Source organism: Rhinocladiella mackenziei, assembly GCF_000835555.1.
Source record: "Rhinocladiella mackenziei CBS 650.93 unplaced genomic scaffold supercont1.11, whole genome shotgun sequence".
Lineage (NCBI taxonomy): Eukaryota > Fungi > Ascomycota > Eurotiomycetes > Chaetothyriales > Herpotrichiellaceae > Rhinocladiella > Rhinocladiella mackenziei.
Window position 1 is genome coordinate 89,527 of NW_013550594.1, and position 15,594 is coordinate 105,120.

The 15,594-nt window shown below is 50.4% G+C and overlaps 4 protein-coding genes across 4 annotated transcripts; all 4 read left to right on the forward strand.

Annotated features, from left to right (window-relative positions):
• Nucleotides 1–618: 618 nt before the first annotated feature.
• Z518_11036 (uncharacterized protein) lies at nt 619–5,196 on the forward strand (the record flags this gene model as incomplete). The annotated part of the gene is made up of 2 exons (XM_013411306.1): nt 619–4,967; nt 5,019–5,196. 2 exons carry the CDS (start codon nt 619–621, stop codon nt 5,194–5,196), a joined length of 4,527 nt encoding a protein of 1,508 aa, XP_013266760.1.
• Nucleotides 5,197–6,366: 1,170 nt separating this feature from the next.
• Z518_11037 (L-lactate dehydrogenase) lies at nt 6,367–7,502 on the forward strand (the record flags this gene model as incomplete). Its single annotated transcript, XM_013411307.1, has 4 exons — nt 6,367–6,575; nt 6,625–6,716; nt 6,777–7,063; nt 7,113–7,502. 4 exons carry the CDS (start codon nt 6,367–6,369, stop codon nt 7,500–7,502), a joined length of 978 nt encoding a protein of 325 aa, XP_013266761.1.
• A 430-nt stretch (nt 7,503–7,932) lies between these two features.
• On the forward strand, nt 7,933–9,966 carry Z518_11038 (pre-mRNA-splicing factor clf1; the record flags this gene model as incomplete). The annotated part of the gene is made up of 1 exon (XM_013411308.1): nt 7,933–9,966. One exon carries the CDS (start codon nt 7,933–7,935, stop codon nt 9,964–9,966), a length of 2,034 nt encoding a protein of 677 aa, XP_013266762.1.
• A 1,650-nt stretch (nt 9,967–11,616) lies between these two features.
• Nucleotides 11,617–14,019, forward strand: Z518_11039 (uncharacterized protein; the record flags this gene model as incomplete). Its single annotated transcript, XM_013411309.1, has 1 exon — nt 11,617–14,019. The coding sequence occupies one exon, from the start codon at nt 11,617–11,619 to the stop codon at nt 14,017–14,019; it is 2,403 nt and encodes an 800-aa protein (XP_013266763.1).
• Between the last annotated feature and the right edge of the window lie 1,575 nt (nt 14,020–15,594).

The following is a 15,594-nucleotide window of genomic DNA, read 5'->3' on the forward strand; positions in this document are numbered from 1 at the left end:
TCCTCTCCCACCTTCACCATTCTTCCTCTACACCTGACAACTCGTCCAAACTTTCTGACACGCCTCGTGGGCTCTGTCCATTGCTGATGGAGTGTGAGTGATCCTTTTTTTCCGGTGCTGATTGCACATTTTCTCCCCACAAGTGCCATTCCTCCATGCAGCGGCCCAGATGTCGCCTTCAAGCTCAGCATCCCCCCCAAGTTGAGATTGATATATCTGAATTTTTAGAAATCCTACGAGCCATCGGAGACGTTGGGCTTGACTTTACTGATCGCTGGAATCGCTTGTGTTGCCGAAAATCGGCTTTGGAAGGCACTCAGAAGTCATCCAACATCTTCCCATCAAATCATCTCGTCGTCCCTCCTTGTCATCGGATCCATCTTATATTGTTCATTGTTCATCTCAGAAACCTTTTTCACACTTTTTTTCGGTGTTTTCTGAATCGCAGGACTTCATATTTACTGACCCTTGTGTTGGTTTTGTGCTGGACCCTTCCCGTGGCGTACCTTGCTGACGCTTGTCTTTTCAGCCTCCGCTATCCTCGCCCAACCACCACCACCTTCAATATCCGAGCAATCCATAGCCTCTGAAGGCGCAGTGGAGCGCTCCGAGGCCGTCATGGAGAACGGCACCAAGTATTCCGACAGTGATAGCGAATTGTCCGAGCCTGCAGAACCTCTCGCTGCCGGAGCCTCGCCGCCTCGAGTCGATATCGACGCCGATGAAGAAAACCTTCCCGGTCATGATGAAACCAGTTCAGATGAGCCTGACGCCGAAGGAGACGCCGATTATGAGATGGACATGTCGATGCAGTTGAACAGCACAAAGTCTGAAGAGAACGATTCCTCATCCGATGAATCCATCAGACCTGCCAAAAGAAAGGCACATCCTGTTGACGAAGAAGATTTTATTCGAAACAATCCAGAAATGTACGGTCTGAGGCGAAGTGGACGAGCCCGGCCTGTTCCCAATATGGCAGAGTCATCCGACGATGAAGATTCGGAATCAGACATCGCTCCCCGTCCCCGAAAACGTATGCGACATGTCTCTCAGCGCTCATCGAACCAACCTACACCGGTTGTCGAGTCTCCTTCGGATTCTGATGATGATTCAGATGCGTATGGTGGTCGACGGGCAAGAATAACCAAGAAACAACGCCGAAGATTCCTGCAATCCGCTGAAAACCTCACACCTGCCCATGCCGAGATACGATTCTCGACACGAAGAGCCGCGAAAGTCTCTACATATAATGAAGATGACGATGATGACATTTTTGAAGAGGATGATCCTGAAACTCTGACGCCCAATTACTGGACCAATGGCCAAGAAGACAACTCGCCGGCCATCGATATTGTCCTAAACCATCGCCTCAAGGCCGGTGTCACCGCACCATCGCCCTCAAAGGACGATTACGAGTTCCTCATCAAATGGCAGCAGAAAGCCTACTATCATGCTACCTGGGAGACGGTCGAGTCTCTGTCTGGCGTGAAGAGTGTGCGACGGTTGGACAATTATGTCAAGAAGACCTTGATGGAAGATATTCGCATCGTCAACGAACCGGACATTGCGCCGGAAGACAAGGAGAAATGGATTTTGGATCGAGAACAATATATCGATGCTTTAGAAGACTTCAAGAAGGTTGAAAGAGTTATTGGTGACCAAGACGGTGAAGAAGGGACCGAGTACTACGTCAAATGGAAGGGTCTCTTTTACGATCAAGCAACATGGGAGCCATCAAGTCTGGTGAGCCAGATTGCACAGAATGAGATTGATCGATATATCAATCGTCGTCGAGAGGAATTCAAGTCTAATACCATTGAAAGCAATCCCGTGTCTCGATCACCATTCCAACCAGTTCGCGAACAGCCCTCTTACATTCAGAATGGCACTCTCCGAGACTTCCAGATGACCGGATTGAACTTCCTCGCATATAATTGGGTCAAAGGAAAGAATGTCGTCCTTGCAGACGAGATGGGTCTTGGAAAGACTGTCCAAACTGTGGCATTCTTGAGCTGGCTCAGACACAATCGTGGCCAGCAAGGCCCTTTTCTGGTCGCCGTTCCACTTTCAACAATGCCGTCCTGGGCCGACACATTTGACGTGTGGGCACCCGACATAAACTACGTTGTCTACAATGGGAACCAGAATGCTCGCAACATCATCCGGGACTATGAGCTCTTGCCCGATGGAAGCTTCCGTCATCCTCGCTTCCATGTTCTGCTCACAACCTACGAGTATGTGTTGCAGGATGCTCCATTCTTGAGTCAGATCAAATGGCAATTCATGGCTGTTGATGAAGCTCACCGTCTCAAAAATCGAGATTCTCAATTATATGACCGCTTGCGAGAATTCAAAGCTCCTGCTAGACTTCTCATCACCGGCACACCTGTCCAAAACAACCTTGGCGAGCTCTCAGCTTTGTTCGATTTTTTGAACCCGGGTGTTGTGAACATTGATGAGAACATGGACTTGACCAATGAAGAAGCAAGTGCGAAGATTGCTCAGCTCACCGAAGACATTAAGCCTTACATGCTTCGAAGAACCAAACAGAAAGTCGAAAAGGATCTACCCCCAAAGACAGAAAAGATCATCCGTGTCGAACTGTCAGACATTCAACTTGAGTACTACAAGAACATTCTGACCAAGAACTATGCGGCGCTCAACCAGGGAGCCAAAGGTCAGAAGCAATCTCTCCTCAACATCATGATGGAGTTGAAGAAAGCCAGCAATCATCCTTTCATGTTTCCCAGTGCAGAGGAACGCCTTGTCCCCGAGGGCTCTCGGCGAGATGAAGTCCTCCGTGCACTCGTCACGAGTAGTGGTAAGATGATGCTTCTCGATCAACTTCTTACTAAACTCAAACGTGATGGTCACCGTGTCTTAATTTTCAGTCAAATGGTCAAGATGCTTGATATTCTTGGAGACTACATGGATTATCGCGGTCATGCTTATCAACGCCTTGATGGCACCATTGCTGCCGCTCCTCGACGAATTGCCATCGATCATTTTAATGCTCCAGACAGCACCGACTTCTGTTTCTTACTCTCTACCCGAGCGGGTGGCTTAGGCATTAACCTCATGACTGCAGATACTGTCATCATCTTCGACTCCGACTGGAATCCACAGGCTGATCTTCAAGCAATGGCTCGAGCTCACAGAATCGGACAACTCAAGCCTGTCAGTGTCTATCGACTGGTGTCCAAGGAGACTGTGGAAGAAGAAATCCTTGAGCGTGCTCGCAACAAGCTAATGTTGGAATTTTTGACCATTCAACGAGGCGTCACCGACAAAGAGACTCAGGCTCGACGCAATGCATTGGTTGGCGAACCCGGCAGTTCGAGCGAAATCTCCAGAATCCTCAAGAAGCGTGGCCAGAAAATGTTTGAACAAACCGACAACCAGAAAAAACTGGAGGAACTCGATCTCGATGCTATGCTCAACAATGCTGAAGACTACAAAGTTGAACAACCCGATGGCACTGATGCCGACGGCGGCGAAGAATTTCTCCGAAGTTTTGACTTCGTCGATGTCAAGGTTGACGAATTGTCCTGGGACGACATTATTCCCAAAGACCAACTGGAAGAAATTAAAGCCGAAGAACAACGAAAAGCCGAAGAGAGGTATCTCGCAGAAGTCATTGAGCAGAACAAACCTCGTGTTCGCAACCATCAAGCTGATAACCGTGAAGCACGCAAGGCCAGACGACAGGAACAACGACAGAAAGAGATTGATTCGGACAGTGAATCCGAAGACAATCCTAAATCTGACCCTGCACGTCCACTCAGTGAGCGAGAATACAGATATCTCATTAAAGGTCACCTCCGCTATGGTTCAATCGATGATCGTCAAGAAGAATTCTTGGCCGAAGCCCGCCTCCGAGGCAGAGACCTAAATGTTGTCAAAGCAGCTATGAAAGAGGTCTGGGACAAGTCGGCTGAATTGTACAAGGAGGAGCAGAATCGCATGGCCGAATTGGAGCGCACATCCAATCGACCGATCACCAAGAAAGATAAGAAAGCAGTTTTGTTCGAACTTCATGGTGTGAAACGTATCAATGCTGAGACCATCCTTGAACGACCGGGTGAAATGCGACTCCTTCGAGAAGTCACCTCGAAAGATCCCGACTTCAAATCATTCCGCATTCCCGAAGCCACCAAGAACGCTGGATATACGTGTTCTTGGGGCGCCAGGGAGGATGGGATGCTCTGCGTGGGGATTGCTCGACATGGGTACGGTGCATGGGAAAAGATTCGTGATGATCCCGATCTCGGCCTCAAGGATAAATTCTTCCTGGAGGAGCATCGTGTGGACAAGAAGGCCGAACGTGAGAGACTGGATGACAAGAATGCCAAATCTCCGGGCGCAGTTCACCTTGTCAGACGCGCTGATTATCTCATCTCGGTTTTGAAGAGCAAGTTTGGAAACGACCCAGCCGCAAAGCGCGCCGTCGAGAATCATCATCGCAATAACAAGAAGCACCATTCCGAGAAGTCCGTGAAACCTGGATCTCCAGCTCCGGCGACACACCGCAAAGCACATCGCGACTCGGAGAAGCCTCGACATCGAACCATCAGTCAAACACACCGTGACAGCTCCGAGAGATATGGGACGCCCAAGTCTGAAACTCGTCACAGTCATCCAAAACATGAGGAAAGCAAAGAGCATAAAGAGCGCAAACATCGTGATGACCACAGCCATTCTTCGCATCATAGACATGGAAGTGACCACAGACGGAGTGAGAACCCTGCGAATGGTACTTCCAGCGACATCGATCCTCTCATAGGGATGCTGTTCAGACCTGTTAGGGATAGTTTGAAGCAGATCAAGGCCACAACGAAGACCGCCATACCAGATGGACAGCAACGAGCCAATGAGTTGAGGGCTCTACTGAAGCAGATCGGCAATTTCATTACTGAACAAGTCGCTGAATTGGACGATAATCATGCATCGGTCGAAAAGCGCTTCTGGTAAATATGATGATGACGCTCATTTGAACAATCCTGACTAACGTTTCACAGGGATTATGCTGCCACTTATTGGCCGAACAAAGGCATCAAGGGATCAGAACTGCAAAACATTCATGGCAAAATCGTGGCATCCGATAACAAGCTTGCAGGTGAAGGTTCACCGAATGACGATTCCAACAACGTCGACGGTCGAGCGAATGGCTCATATCAGACGTCCCCACCGCGCTGATGCCAGCACGAAACGAGAAGTCAACAAATTCGCCTTCGTTGTGATGCTGTGAAATATCCATTTGTCAGTGGCCAGAGTTTCACGTGCCTTGTCGTGTTCATTCCTACATTTAAAGCTGGAAAAACTTCTCAAGAAAATTCTGTTCCGACTACATTCTTTTCAACTATGAAACTCTACAACCAAAGAACAAAATTCAGAATTGTGAACATTTTAGCGACGGCATTAAAAGGTGACAATTATGGGATTTGCACGCGTGTGAAGCTGGATTTGGGACACCCCGAGAGTGCTGAGAACTAGACGCAGCATGGAGAGGGTGTGTCCTTTTACTACATTTTGCCTGCGGCCCTAGCATACGGAGTTTTGGTAAGCGGGGTGAACTGGGTGAATTTCTCATTGAGCGATTGCGTGAGCATGGAGCCTTGGAGTTGAACTGGTGCTTTGCGAGGCTTGGACTGGAGTAAGATCTAGCAAAAGATGACGGCCTAGGTCTGTTGTAAGATGAGCTAGGGGGAAAAAGGGAACCCATTGCGGACGTGTTTAGGGATGATTGAGGAAGACATTGAACGCGAGGAACCTGAGCCGACCTCAATACACACTGATCATTGTTCCAGAGGATTGATTCATCAATAGGAATTGATTGGGCTGACGAACGGTGAGGGACTAGTATGCGATACTAATAGACGACGACGTGTTCTTGAATCGCAAAAGCCACCAAAATTCGTACTTGTACCTCAAATGGTATTTGAAATCAGGTACAACTTTTCTTCTGCCTTAGCATTTGCTGATGGAGTACTTGTGCTCTTCCTCTCACAAGTTACTGTGGCTGTTACTGATACCAAGTCTTCGTATTGGCTTTCTTCCGTCATCCCACCTGGTCACTGGTACCTATCAGCAAGCCGAGAACTGCCATGCTGAACGTGCCCAGTTACCAAGATACATGGTAGCTAGCATGTGGTCTTGTTTCACAATCCCTCAGCCAAATGCATCGAGCCACTTCCAACGTCACCGCAATTTATTTTCAGTGAATAGTCCTGCAGGGAGGTCGTCATTTCTTCATCCTCTTAGGCCCTCTTAGTACCTTCTCGGTGATTGCAAATACACTCTTTTACTGCCTGGTTATTCACGTCCCTCGGCCAATACTATCAAGATACGTCCACAAACAGATCAAACATGGAGCCTCCTGCCATGGATCCCGAAATTCCTACCTCCAGATCTCGAATTGCCATCCTCGGCGCTGGGTCTGTCGGTTCTGCCATTGCCCTCTGCCTGATCCTCAACCCGGTGGCAAGCGAGGTTCTTCTAGTTGATCTGAACATTGCGCTACGAGACGCTCAAGTTAAGGATCTTGGAGATGCTACGACTTACCACGGAGCTGTCGGGTCCGTTCGCTTTTCATTCCCCTCTCACAAGCATTAACCAAGGGTACAGTGGTGGTGGAGTGAGAATCCGATCGGGAACTCATAAAGAGGCTGGACAGTGCGACATTGTCGTCATCAGCGCTGGGGCGAAGCAGAGACATGGTATGCTCTCGGTCCCACATCTTGTTCACACCGTCATGCTCTTACACGGACACTCTCTAGGTGAATCGCGCACTGACCTTCTCGGTCGCAACCTTGCTATCCTGAGATCTGCCACCAACGACATGAAGCCATTCCGAGAGGACACTGTCATCCTCCTGGTCGCGAATCCCGTGGACGTACTAACCTACTTCGCCCAAAAGTACTCCGGCTTGCCCAAAGGACAAGTCATCGGAAGCGGGACCTTCCTCGACAGCGCCAGGTTGAGGGGTATTTTGGCAGACAAGATTGGGGTTGATGCTGGCAGTGTTGATGCATACGTGCTCGGTGAACATGGAGAATCTCAAATGGTGGGCAACCCGACCGCATGAAGTTTCTTGCACTAACCAGATCCGCCAGGTCGCCTGGTCTTGCATTACTATCGGTGCTGTTCCGCTGGATCAATGTTTACCACCTAATACCGCCATCAATCGTAAGGGGATTGCAGCCGAGACCAAGGACAAAGCCGCCAAAATCATCGAAGCTAAAGGAGCCACCGCCTATGGCATTGGTGCTCTTAGCGCAAGCATCTGCAAGTCCATTCTCTTTGATCAACGAAATGTCCGTCCCATCTCTCACTGGGTTGAAGAGCTCGGTTGCTGTTTGAGCTTGCCCGTCGTGCTTGGACGGCGAGGAATCGTGAGGTCTCTGAACATGCCATTGAATCAAGAAGAGAAGAACATGTTGGCCAAAAGCGCTGATGCCCTGAGAGGGTTCATAGCCGAGGCGCAAAAGGCCCAGAGCGAGTGAAGGCCGCAGCGATCCTAGAGACGAGGGGATAGTTGACCTGACAATTCTTAGAGCACCGTAGGATATATTCATCCAAGGAAATGACTCAATCTGTGACACTTGGGGTAGTGACACTGGTGGTAAATCCTGATTGCTGACTTTAAATGATGCAGCACACCAGGGGCGGCATGACCATCTTTTTCTTTTTTTGGCCAGGCTTGGCATTGCTCCTCCGCGGATAGCCTGCAAGAAAGACGGTAGCGAATTCATTTCATATCCTGTTCACCTTTCTATATCAGGCCTTGTTTCCCATCTAGCTGTTCTTCTCAATACCCTTCTTTACATTTCGGACTCCGAATTCGCCTGTGATAGCTCAACCTATCTATCATAGCATCTCATCCGACGGTACGGAGACCGCGTACGTTGACCATCCCATCCTTTTGGCGCGACGATGGATTCTTCCAGAGGCCCGCCACGGGTCAAGAACAAGGCCCCTGCGCCTCAACAGATATCCGCCGAACAACTCCTCCGCGAAGCTGTGGATAGACAGGAGCCTGGCCTACAGGCACCCACTCAACGGTTCGCCGATCTCGAAGAACTCCATGAATTCCAGGGTCGCAAGCGCAAAGAGTTTGAAGACTACGTCCGTCGTAACAGGATTAATATGAACAATTGGATGCGATATGCTCAATGGGAATTGGAACAGAAGGAATATCGGCGAGCCAGATCCATTTTTGAACGGGCGTTGGATGTCGACAGTACGAGTGTCGTCCTATGGATCCGGTACATCGAGGCGGAGATGAAGACGAGAAACATCAATCACGCCAGAAATTTGTTAGACAGAGCAGTCACGATTCTACCCCGAGTTGACAAACTCTGGTACAAGTATGTCTACATGGAAGAGACGTTGGGCAACGTTCCGGGGACAAGACAAGTCTTCGAGCGATGGATGAGCTGGGAACCCGACGAGGCAGCTTGGCTGGCGTACATAAAGCTGGAGAAGAGATATGGCGAATATGACAGGGCGCGGGCCGTATTCGAACGCTTCACTATCGTTCATCCAGAGCCACGAAATTGGATCCGGTGGGCAAAGTTCGAAGAGGAGAATGGGACTAGCCAACTGGTTCGAGATGTGTTTGGCGTTGCAATTGAGACCTTGGGCGACGACTTTATGGACGAAAAGCTCTTCTTTGCGTATGCAAGGTATGAAGCCAAGCTCAAGGAGTATGAGAGGGCGCGGGCGATCTACAAATACGCCTTGGACAGACTCCCGCGTTCTCGGTCTACAGCACTCCACAAATCCTACACGCAATTTGAGAAACAATTCGGTAGCCGGGAAGGCGTGGAAGACGTCATTCTCGCCAAGCGGCGTGTGCAGTATGAGGAACAGTTGAAGAGCAATCCCCGGAATTACGACATCTGGTTTGATTTTGCCCGGCTGGAGGAAACCGGGGGAGATGTTGAACGTGTCCGCGATGTATACGAACGAGCAATTGCGCAAGTCCCTCCTTCGCAAGAAAAGCGGCACTGGCGGAGATACATCTACCTCTGGATCTTTTATGCCTTGTGGGAGGAAATGACGAGCAAAGACGTGGAGAGGGCGAGGCAGGTATACGAAGAATGCCTCAAACTGATTCCACACAAGAAATGGACGTTTGCCAAAATTTGGATCATGAAGGCGCAATTTGAGGTCCGTCAAATGCAGTTGCAGGCGGCGAGAAAGACTCTGGGGCAAGCCATTGGCATGTGCCCCAAGGACAAATTGTTCCGAGGATACATCGAACTGGAAAAACAGTTATTTGAATTTGTGCGGTGTCGAAAGCTGTTCGAAAAGCAAATTGAGTGGAACCCGTCCAACAGTCAGGCTTGGATTCAGTTCGCCGAGCTCGAGCGGGGACTGGATGATCTGGATCGAGCGAGGGCTATTTTCGAATTGGGGATTGAACAGCCGACCCTTGACATGCCTGAGCTGGTATGGAAAGCATACATTGACTTCGAGGAGTATGAAGAAGAATACGATCGGGGTCGAGCATTGTATGAGAGACTCCTACGCAAAACGGACCACGTCAAAGTCTGGATCAATTATGCGCGATTTGAAATTAACGTGCCGGACCCCAACGAGCCGGAGAGGGGAGAGGATGACGAACAACGGGTGAGCGAGGAAGCGAAGAGGCGGGCACGTAAGATCTTCGAGCGAGCTCATGAAGTGTTCAAGTCGAAGGAAATGAAGGAAGAACGAGTAGACTTGTTGAACGCGTGGCGATCGTTTGAGCAGACGCATGGATCTGCGGACGACATTGAGAAGATCGAGAAACAGATGCCTCGTCGGGTGAAGAAGAGGAGAAAGGTTGAAGAGGATCGATTCGAGGAGTACGTTGACTACGTGTTCCCTGCAGACGACGAAAGTGCAGCTAGGATGTCCAAGTTGTTACAGATGGCCCATGCCTGGAAGGCGAAACAGCAAGCGAACGGAGCTGGAGAGTGAAGAGTTCCAAAATATGGAATATGGAACGCAAGAAGGTGGAGGTGAGGCTCCGAAGGTCAGAAGGAGAGATGACATACCCCATACTTCCATACTAAAGAGTGACAGGGGGTGTATTCCGTCTGAAAGGCTCGCAAGTTAATTTAATTCCCGGCAGCCTCGTAAGTTATGGAGGGGATGATCTCAATCAACTGCAGCAGATCGACGTCATACAAGACTACAAAAATGTAATAGACGACGAACATACATGGGATGTATGAAGAGTGACAGGTGGAATGTCGCGTCCTCCTAACTGAATGGTCAGAGTAGCAGTGTTTGCTTTTTTTTTTTTTCACGTCCTCCGCCCTCCCTATGTCCAAGGTACATACTGTGCCTGGTATGTGTGACCGCGAAACCACTGTACCATCATCTGCTCACCCGAAAATGGTTATTCATGACATAATACCCGATGGCGCATACTGTATGTCTCTCGAACGGGCACCTTCGCGGCCCCTGATTAGGTGTCATTTTGCTCTAGCGCCACTCTTGGGTGGGCGAGACTACGTGGCGACCGTTCCGTACCTGCACAAGCGGCCTTATTTCTGGGCCAATCTCCGCAGCTTTTGTCAGTTCTCTTCATGCGCCCAAAACAAACCTTGGAGCATGAAACATCAAGCGATCCCCGCTCCCTCTGAGAGGTCCCCCTGTCACACATCCTGTCCTCTCGTCACTCCAACGAGACCGCATTCCGACACCTGGGTATCCTGTCTGTATGACTGCGAGAGTCGGGGTGCAAATGCGATGCATGGGTTGAACAAGCAGATAGAACAGAGCAAATCCGAGTCTTCCAATCGATGAACACATCCGGCCACAGGGTCCATACTCTGCAGAAAAACATGGTTACAGCACAGTAGCCTCAAATCACTAGCTGCTCCTCCGCATCTTGGAAGTTGGGCGGCATCGGCGCCCTCGCTTCACCACCTGCTCCCGCGAGTCGCCGTCACAAACCTCCCCCTTCACACCTCCGTCTCTTCTCCTCTTTTCCTTTCTCTCTATTTGCTCATTCTGAGCTCGACAGAACTTCCACCCTTCTCCATCGCCGTGAAGCTGAAGAGTGATCCCCATTCAAGATTCGTTTTCATCCACATATTGACGACTTTGCCATTTCCTTTTTGGCCTCATTGTCCCGTCGCAACAACGGCTCACCTCGCCCTCTGTCAGCAATCAAAAAGCTTCTTACCGCTGAAGTTGACATTGAATCTATCCTCTCATCTACGTCCATCTCATCTATCGACTTTTGCGTCACTCAATTTCAATAGTCGGTTCTCGACGCCGCAACCAGTGGGTCCAAGCTCAAGTCAGTTCGACGTCCAAGCCACCCTTTTGTCGCTGAAGAAACACACACTTTGACCATTGCGCCAAAGACTGCGATTGTACACTTGCCTTTGGGCCCATCTGTTTAATCGAATCTAGGTCACACAGTGGGACATTTGGCACGGCAACCGTTTCATTCGCTTGGTTGACTACACCCATTACTTCCTCGACGTCTCATCCAACTTATTCCACAGACATCTACGGCAAGGAGGAAACTGGGTGATCTATGTGCAAGAGAATGCATGTCCAGTCCTGACGAACATCTGCGCCAACTTGTGGTGACAACAAACGCCGTTGGAGATGTCAGCGCCCAAACCACCGGTTGCACTTAAAGACCATTGCTCCATCATTCACGATGGAGTTATCTATGTTTACTCGCCCGACGCCTTTCAGACTCTGGAATTAAAAGAGGGGGCTGAATGGAAACAAGAGCGCAATGGAGTATCAGTCACAGGAGCCGTTTGTGTGAAGGGTGGGTTGGATGGCAACAATTCCAGGCCAGCGCTCTATGTCGTTGGTGGCTCTGCGAACCAATCCTCTTCCGACTATCCAGGCTTGCAACGCTTCTCAATCGCCGATAAATCCTGGCAGACCATCACTCCTGTCGTCCCCGTCACTCAATATCGCCAGAATCACGGAGCCGCATATATGAATGCTTCATCATCGCTCGTGGTATATGGAGGATCACAAGACGGTTATACGGGTCCATCGTCGGAGACATTTACACTGGAGATGTACCCGCCGTATCGAGTGCTGGCGTACAGCTCCACGGCACCCCCCACAGTGAAGCCTTTTATGCTCCCATGGACTGACAATCGTGCCTTGATGATCGGGGGGAGCTCTACCAACGTCAATATTTTCACTTTTGGCCCAACCGATGGCTGGCAGGACCTGGGACTGTCGCTTCCCAATCCACTTCCTAATTACTCCGTTGCGCAGTCCGCTTTATTCACCCTGGACGACAGCAGCAAGATCCTGCAAACATTTGATTTGGGCCAGTCCCCACCGACCGTGACGACAAATGTTCTGTTGAACCCGGGTGGACTCCCTGCAAGTTTTGGCGAGACGGTGGGAGGGAGCAACGCCACCGCAGCCCCCTCACCCGTATCTTCTGGTTCATCCAAATCCAAAAGAGCAGTGTTTCTAAATGATTATCCGACGTACAACGATACTTTGGCGCCTTCGGTCACACGAACTGGATTTGATATAGCACAAGGAGATGATGGTCTGGTGGCGTTTATTGGAGGTAATGATAAGGACCCAGTCGTGTTTTTTAATCAGTCCGACAATGGCTGGATCGCTGCGACTCAATTATTGGGAGAGCAACAGGCACCATTGGCCACGCCGTCAAGTAGTGGGTCAGCTCCGTTCCCCAATTCCTCGACAACCGGCACTACTCCAGCCTCGTCTGGCTCATCAGATAAGAGTCGGGACCTAACAGTTCTCGGGGCCGTCCTTGGCGGCATCTGTGGTGCAGCGGCCATCCTCATCATCCTCCTTCTTTGGATGAGGACGGTTCGCCGAAAACGGGAACAAGCACAGAAACAAATGGACAATCCAGATGACAAGGGAAGCGGCGAGTACAATTATGAGGAACGAGGCTTACATCCTCTTTCGAAAGCGGGGCAGCCAATGGGAAGAAGTCCGGTGCCTTCGGCGGTCATATCAGAAGCCGACAGCACTGCCATGTTTGGTGGAAAACCAGATCCGAAATACCTGATCCGACGGGTTTCTTTAGATCGAGCACAACCAGGATTCCGTGGGTCCGGTATAGGATTTGGACAAGCCATGTTCAAGCGAGAAAAAGGTCGACTGAACATTTCCAAGCCGATGATGCCAGTTCTCGGTGATGACAAGGAGAGGCCCAGTATTGAACTTGGCAAGGCTACCCCCGCTCAACCAGCGGCAGTCAAAGCGGGACCGGCAAGAAAAGCATCCCAGCGCAAGACAGACGAAGGCTGGGGGAAGTACTTCCAAGGCGAAGCGGGTTCGGGCAACAGAACAACTTTCATATCTCGGAGCTCAGGCGCCACTACCAGAGGAAAAAGTGAATTTTGGCCAGGCTCAGGAGTGCCGGAAAATGCTCCGCGATCCACCAGACTCGTTCTTCGAGACAGCGTTGGCAATCCTCTGGAAGCGCAGAATGTTGCGGCTGGAAGTCCCAGTCTGGAACATGGACCTGCAAACCCCCAATCGAAAGGACTTCAAGCAGCCCAAGGAATCCCGGCGCGGATCTCCCACGCGAGTTCGATAACAACTACAAACTCAGATGACGATGATTACGAAGATGACCGGATTGACGGAGCATTTTCGAGTGGCGTCCCCGCCAGTGTGCGAGATATGCCATGGACACCAGTAGGCAATACGTGGTCCGGACCTCCTCAGCGTCCGTTGGTTCTTCCGGGCAGTTATGTGACGGCTCAGGGACGCACTTCAACGACGGCATCGTCGAACGAGATGAGTGATAACTCTGCACGGCAGGATTCGTCGATACCGTCGTTTCCCATGCCCAACTCAATTCGATCAACACAGCCCGGCGGAGGAAGTGCTGCCATGGGGAATGCGGGCGCCAGTCGCGCAATGGCTGGAGTGAGTTCGTCTGAGAACGAGGCTCGCGATTATTTCAGCCATGTACGGGCACGGAGCAAGACTCCAGACAACAGTGACATGTCGTGGCTTAACCTAGGAACGCCGACTCGGTGACTCTCGAACCGGTTCTCGCAGATGCTCTACCAGTTCCTGCTTGACGACGTTGCTCGCAAACGACCAGGACACAAATCGCGGGCTGATCAGGTAGACTCTGTCGAGGGCCCAAGTGATGATAGAAGGAAGAAATCCAATCTCTTCCGAACTCGATCCACCCCTCGCAGGACACACGCTTTCCACTATCCGCTCCAGGCCGTTAGACGAGAGCCATGGGAAGATGAAGGGGTTCCTGAATCACCAACGCTGCCTCCACCAACGGTAGCACGGGATTCATCGAGACACTCGGAGCCTCGAGACAGCAGACGGCTAACGATGTGAGAGAAATGGCGAAGGCGGATTTGACATGATGAAATTGCCACTGTCACGGTCTCCTTTTCTCATTCGCGAAACGAACGATGATGTTGATAATGCCTTCAAGGGATATCACCGAGTGTATTTGTATGCCTGAGGAAATGGATAATCTAATGATATCGTACCTACCGCATATGGTAGTATGTAATAGAGTGCTCTCCAAGACGAAAGACAAAATGTTTCCATCCGTCAGTCTTTGACTTTTGCTCAATTTTTTCTCCGCTTGTTGTTCCATGGTTGTTGAAGTGTTGGCAATGAGACGTAGTCAGGGAGCACGAATCAAGAGCTCGGGATTAAGCTCGTGAAGGACGGGAGTGGTAGAAGAAGTGGGATAGAGTTGAGACATAGTTGAGAAGTGCTTTCGGTCCAGCGTGGACGATAGTGGATCAGTCATGTTGCCAGACAGGACGCACGCACAAATACAATGTGGAAAAGAGGGAGGCGAAAAAGAGGAAATATCGCATTGAGTGGAGAAGATTTGAAATGTTCGTGATTGAGCCTAGAGTGCATCATGCAAGTAAAGATTTATGGGATGACGGACACCCCAGAATTGATGCACGTGTATAAGTGGACAAGTATAAGACAGGTCACCAGGCGACCATGAAATAGATTGGAGCCTGAGGCACCGGTGGGAGAGGAACATATCCTCCCTCATATCGTCGATATGTATCTGACGTTATCAGCCTTTTGTACACAGCCCGGTTCGCCGTGATCACCCGTTCTCGTATACAGGACTCCGTCTGTTTATCTACAGCCGAACTGAACTACTCTCGTCTGCTTTTTCCGAGAGATAACAGCAGATTCCGATCGCGATCCCGACCGATTCCCTAGCAAAATCCGTAAATCACGTCTGAATTGCCTGACTGTCCTGCATAATACATGGATTGACGCTAGCAGCCAGTGACAATACCATGTGCCCATCAGCGTCACCAATCATTGGCAGTGTGATGATGAGTCCCCGCAGTAGAATGCCTTTCCTCCAGCCTGTCAGTGTGAAGGCCGGGCCACGAGTCACCAAATCGGCCCTCCGAGAAGCCCAGGACCAAAAACCTAAAAGGAAGTTTTTTGGCTTTGCAGGTAAGTGCATGAACCGCCCTTCGAGGCATTGCCCCAGTCTCGGGTTCCGGCTCCAGGGCCACGTCCTCGTTTCTCGCGCTTGTCCAGGCCACGGGCACCGGGCTTGTACCTTCGCCCATGCAGCGAGAACTTTCTCCCTCCTCG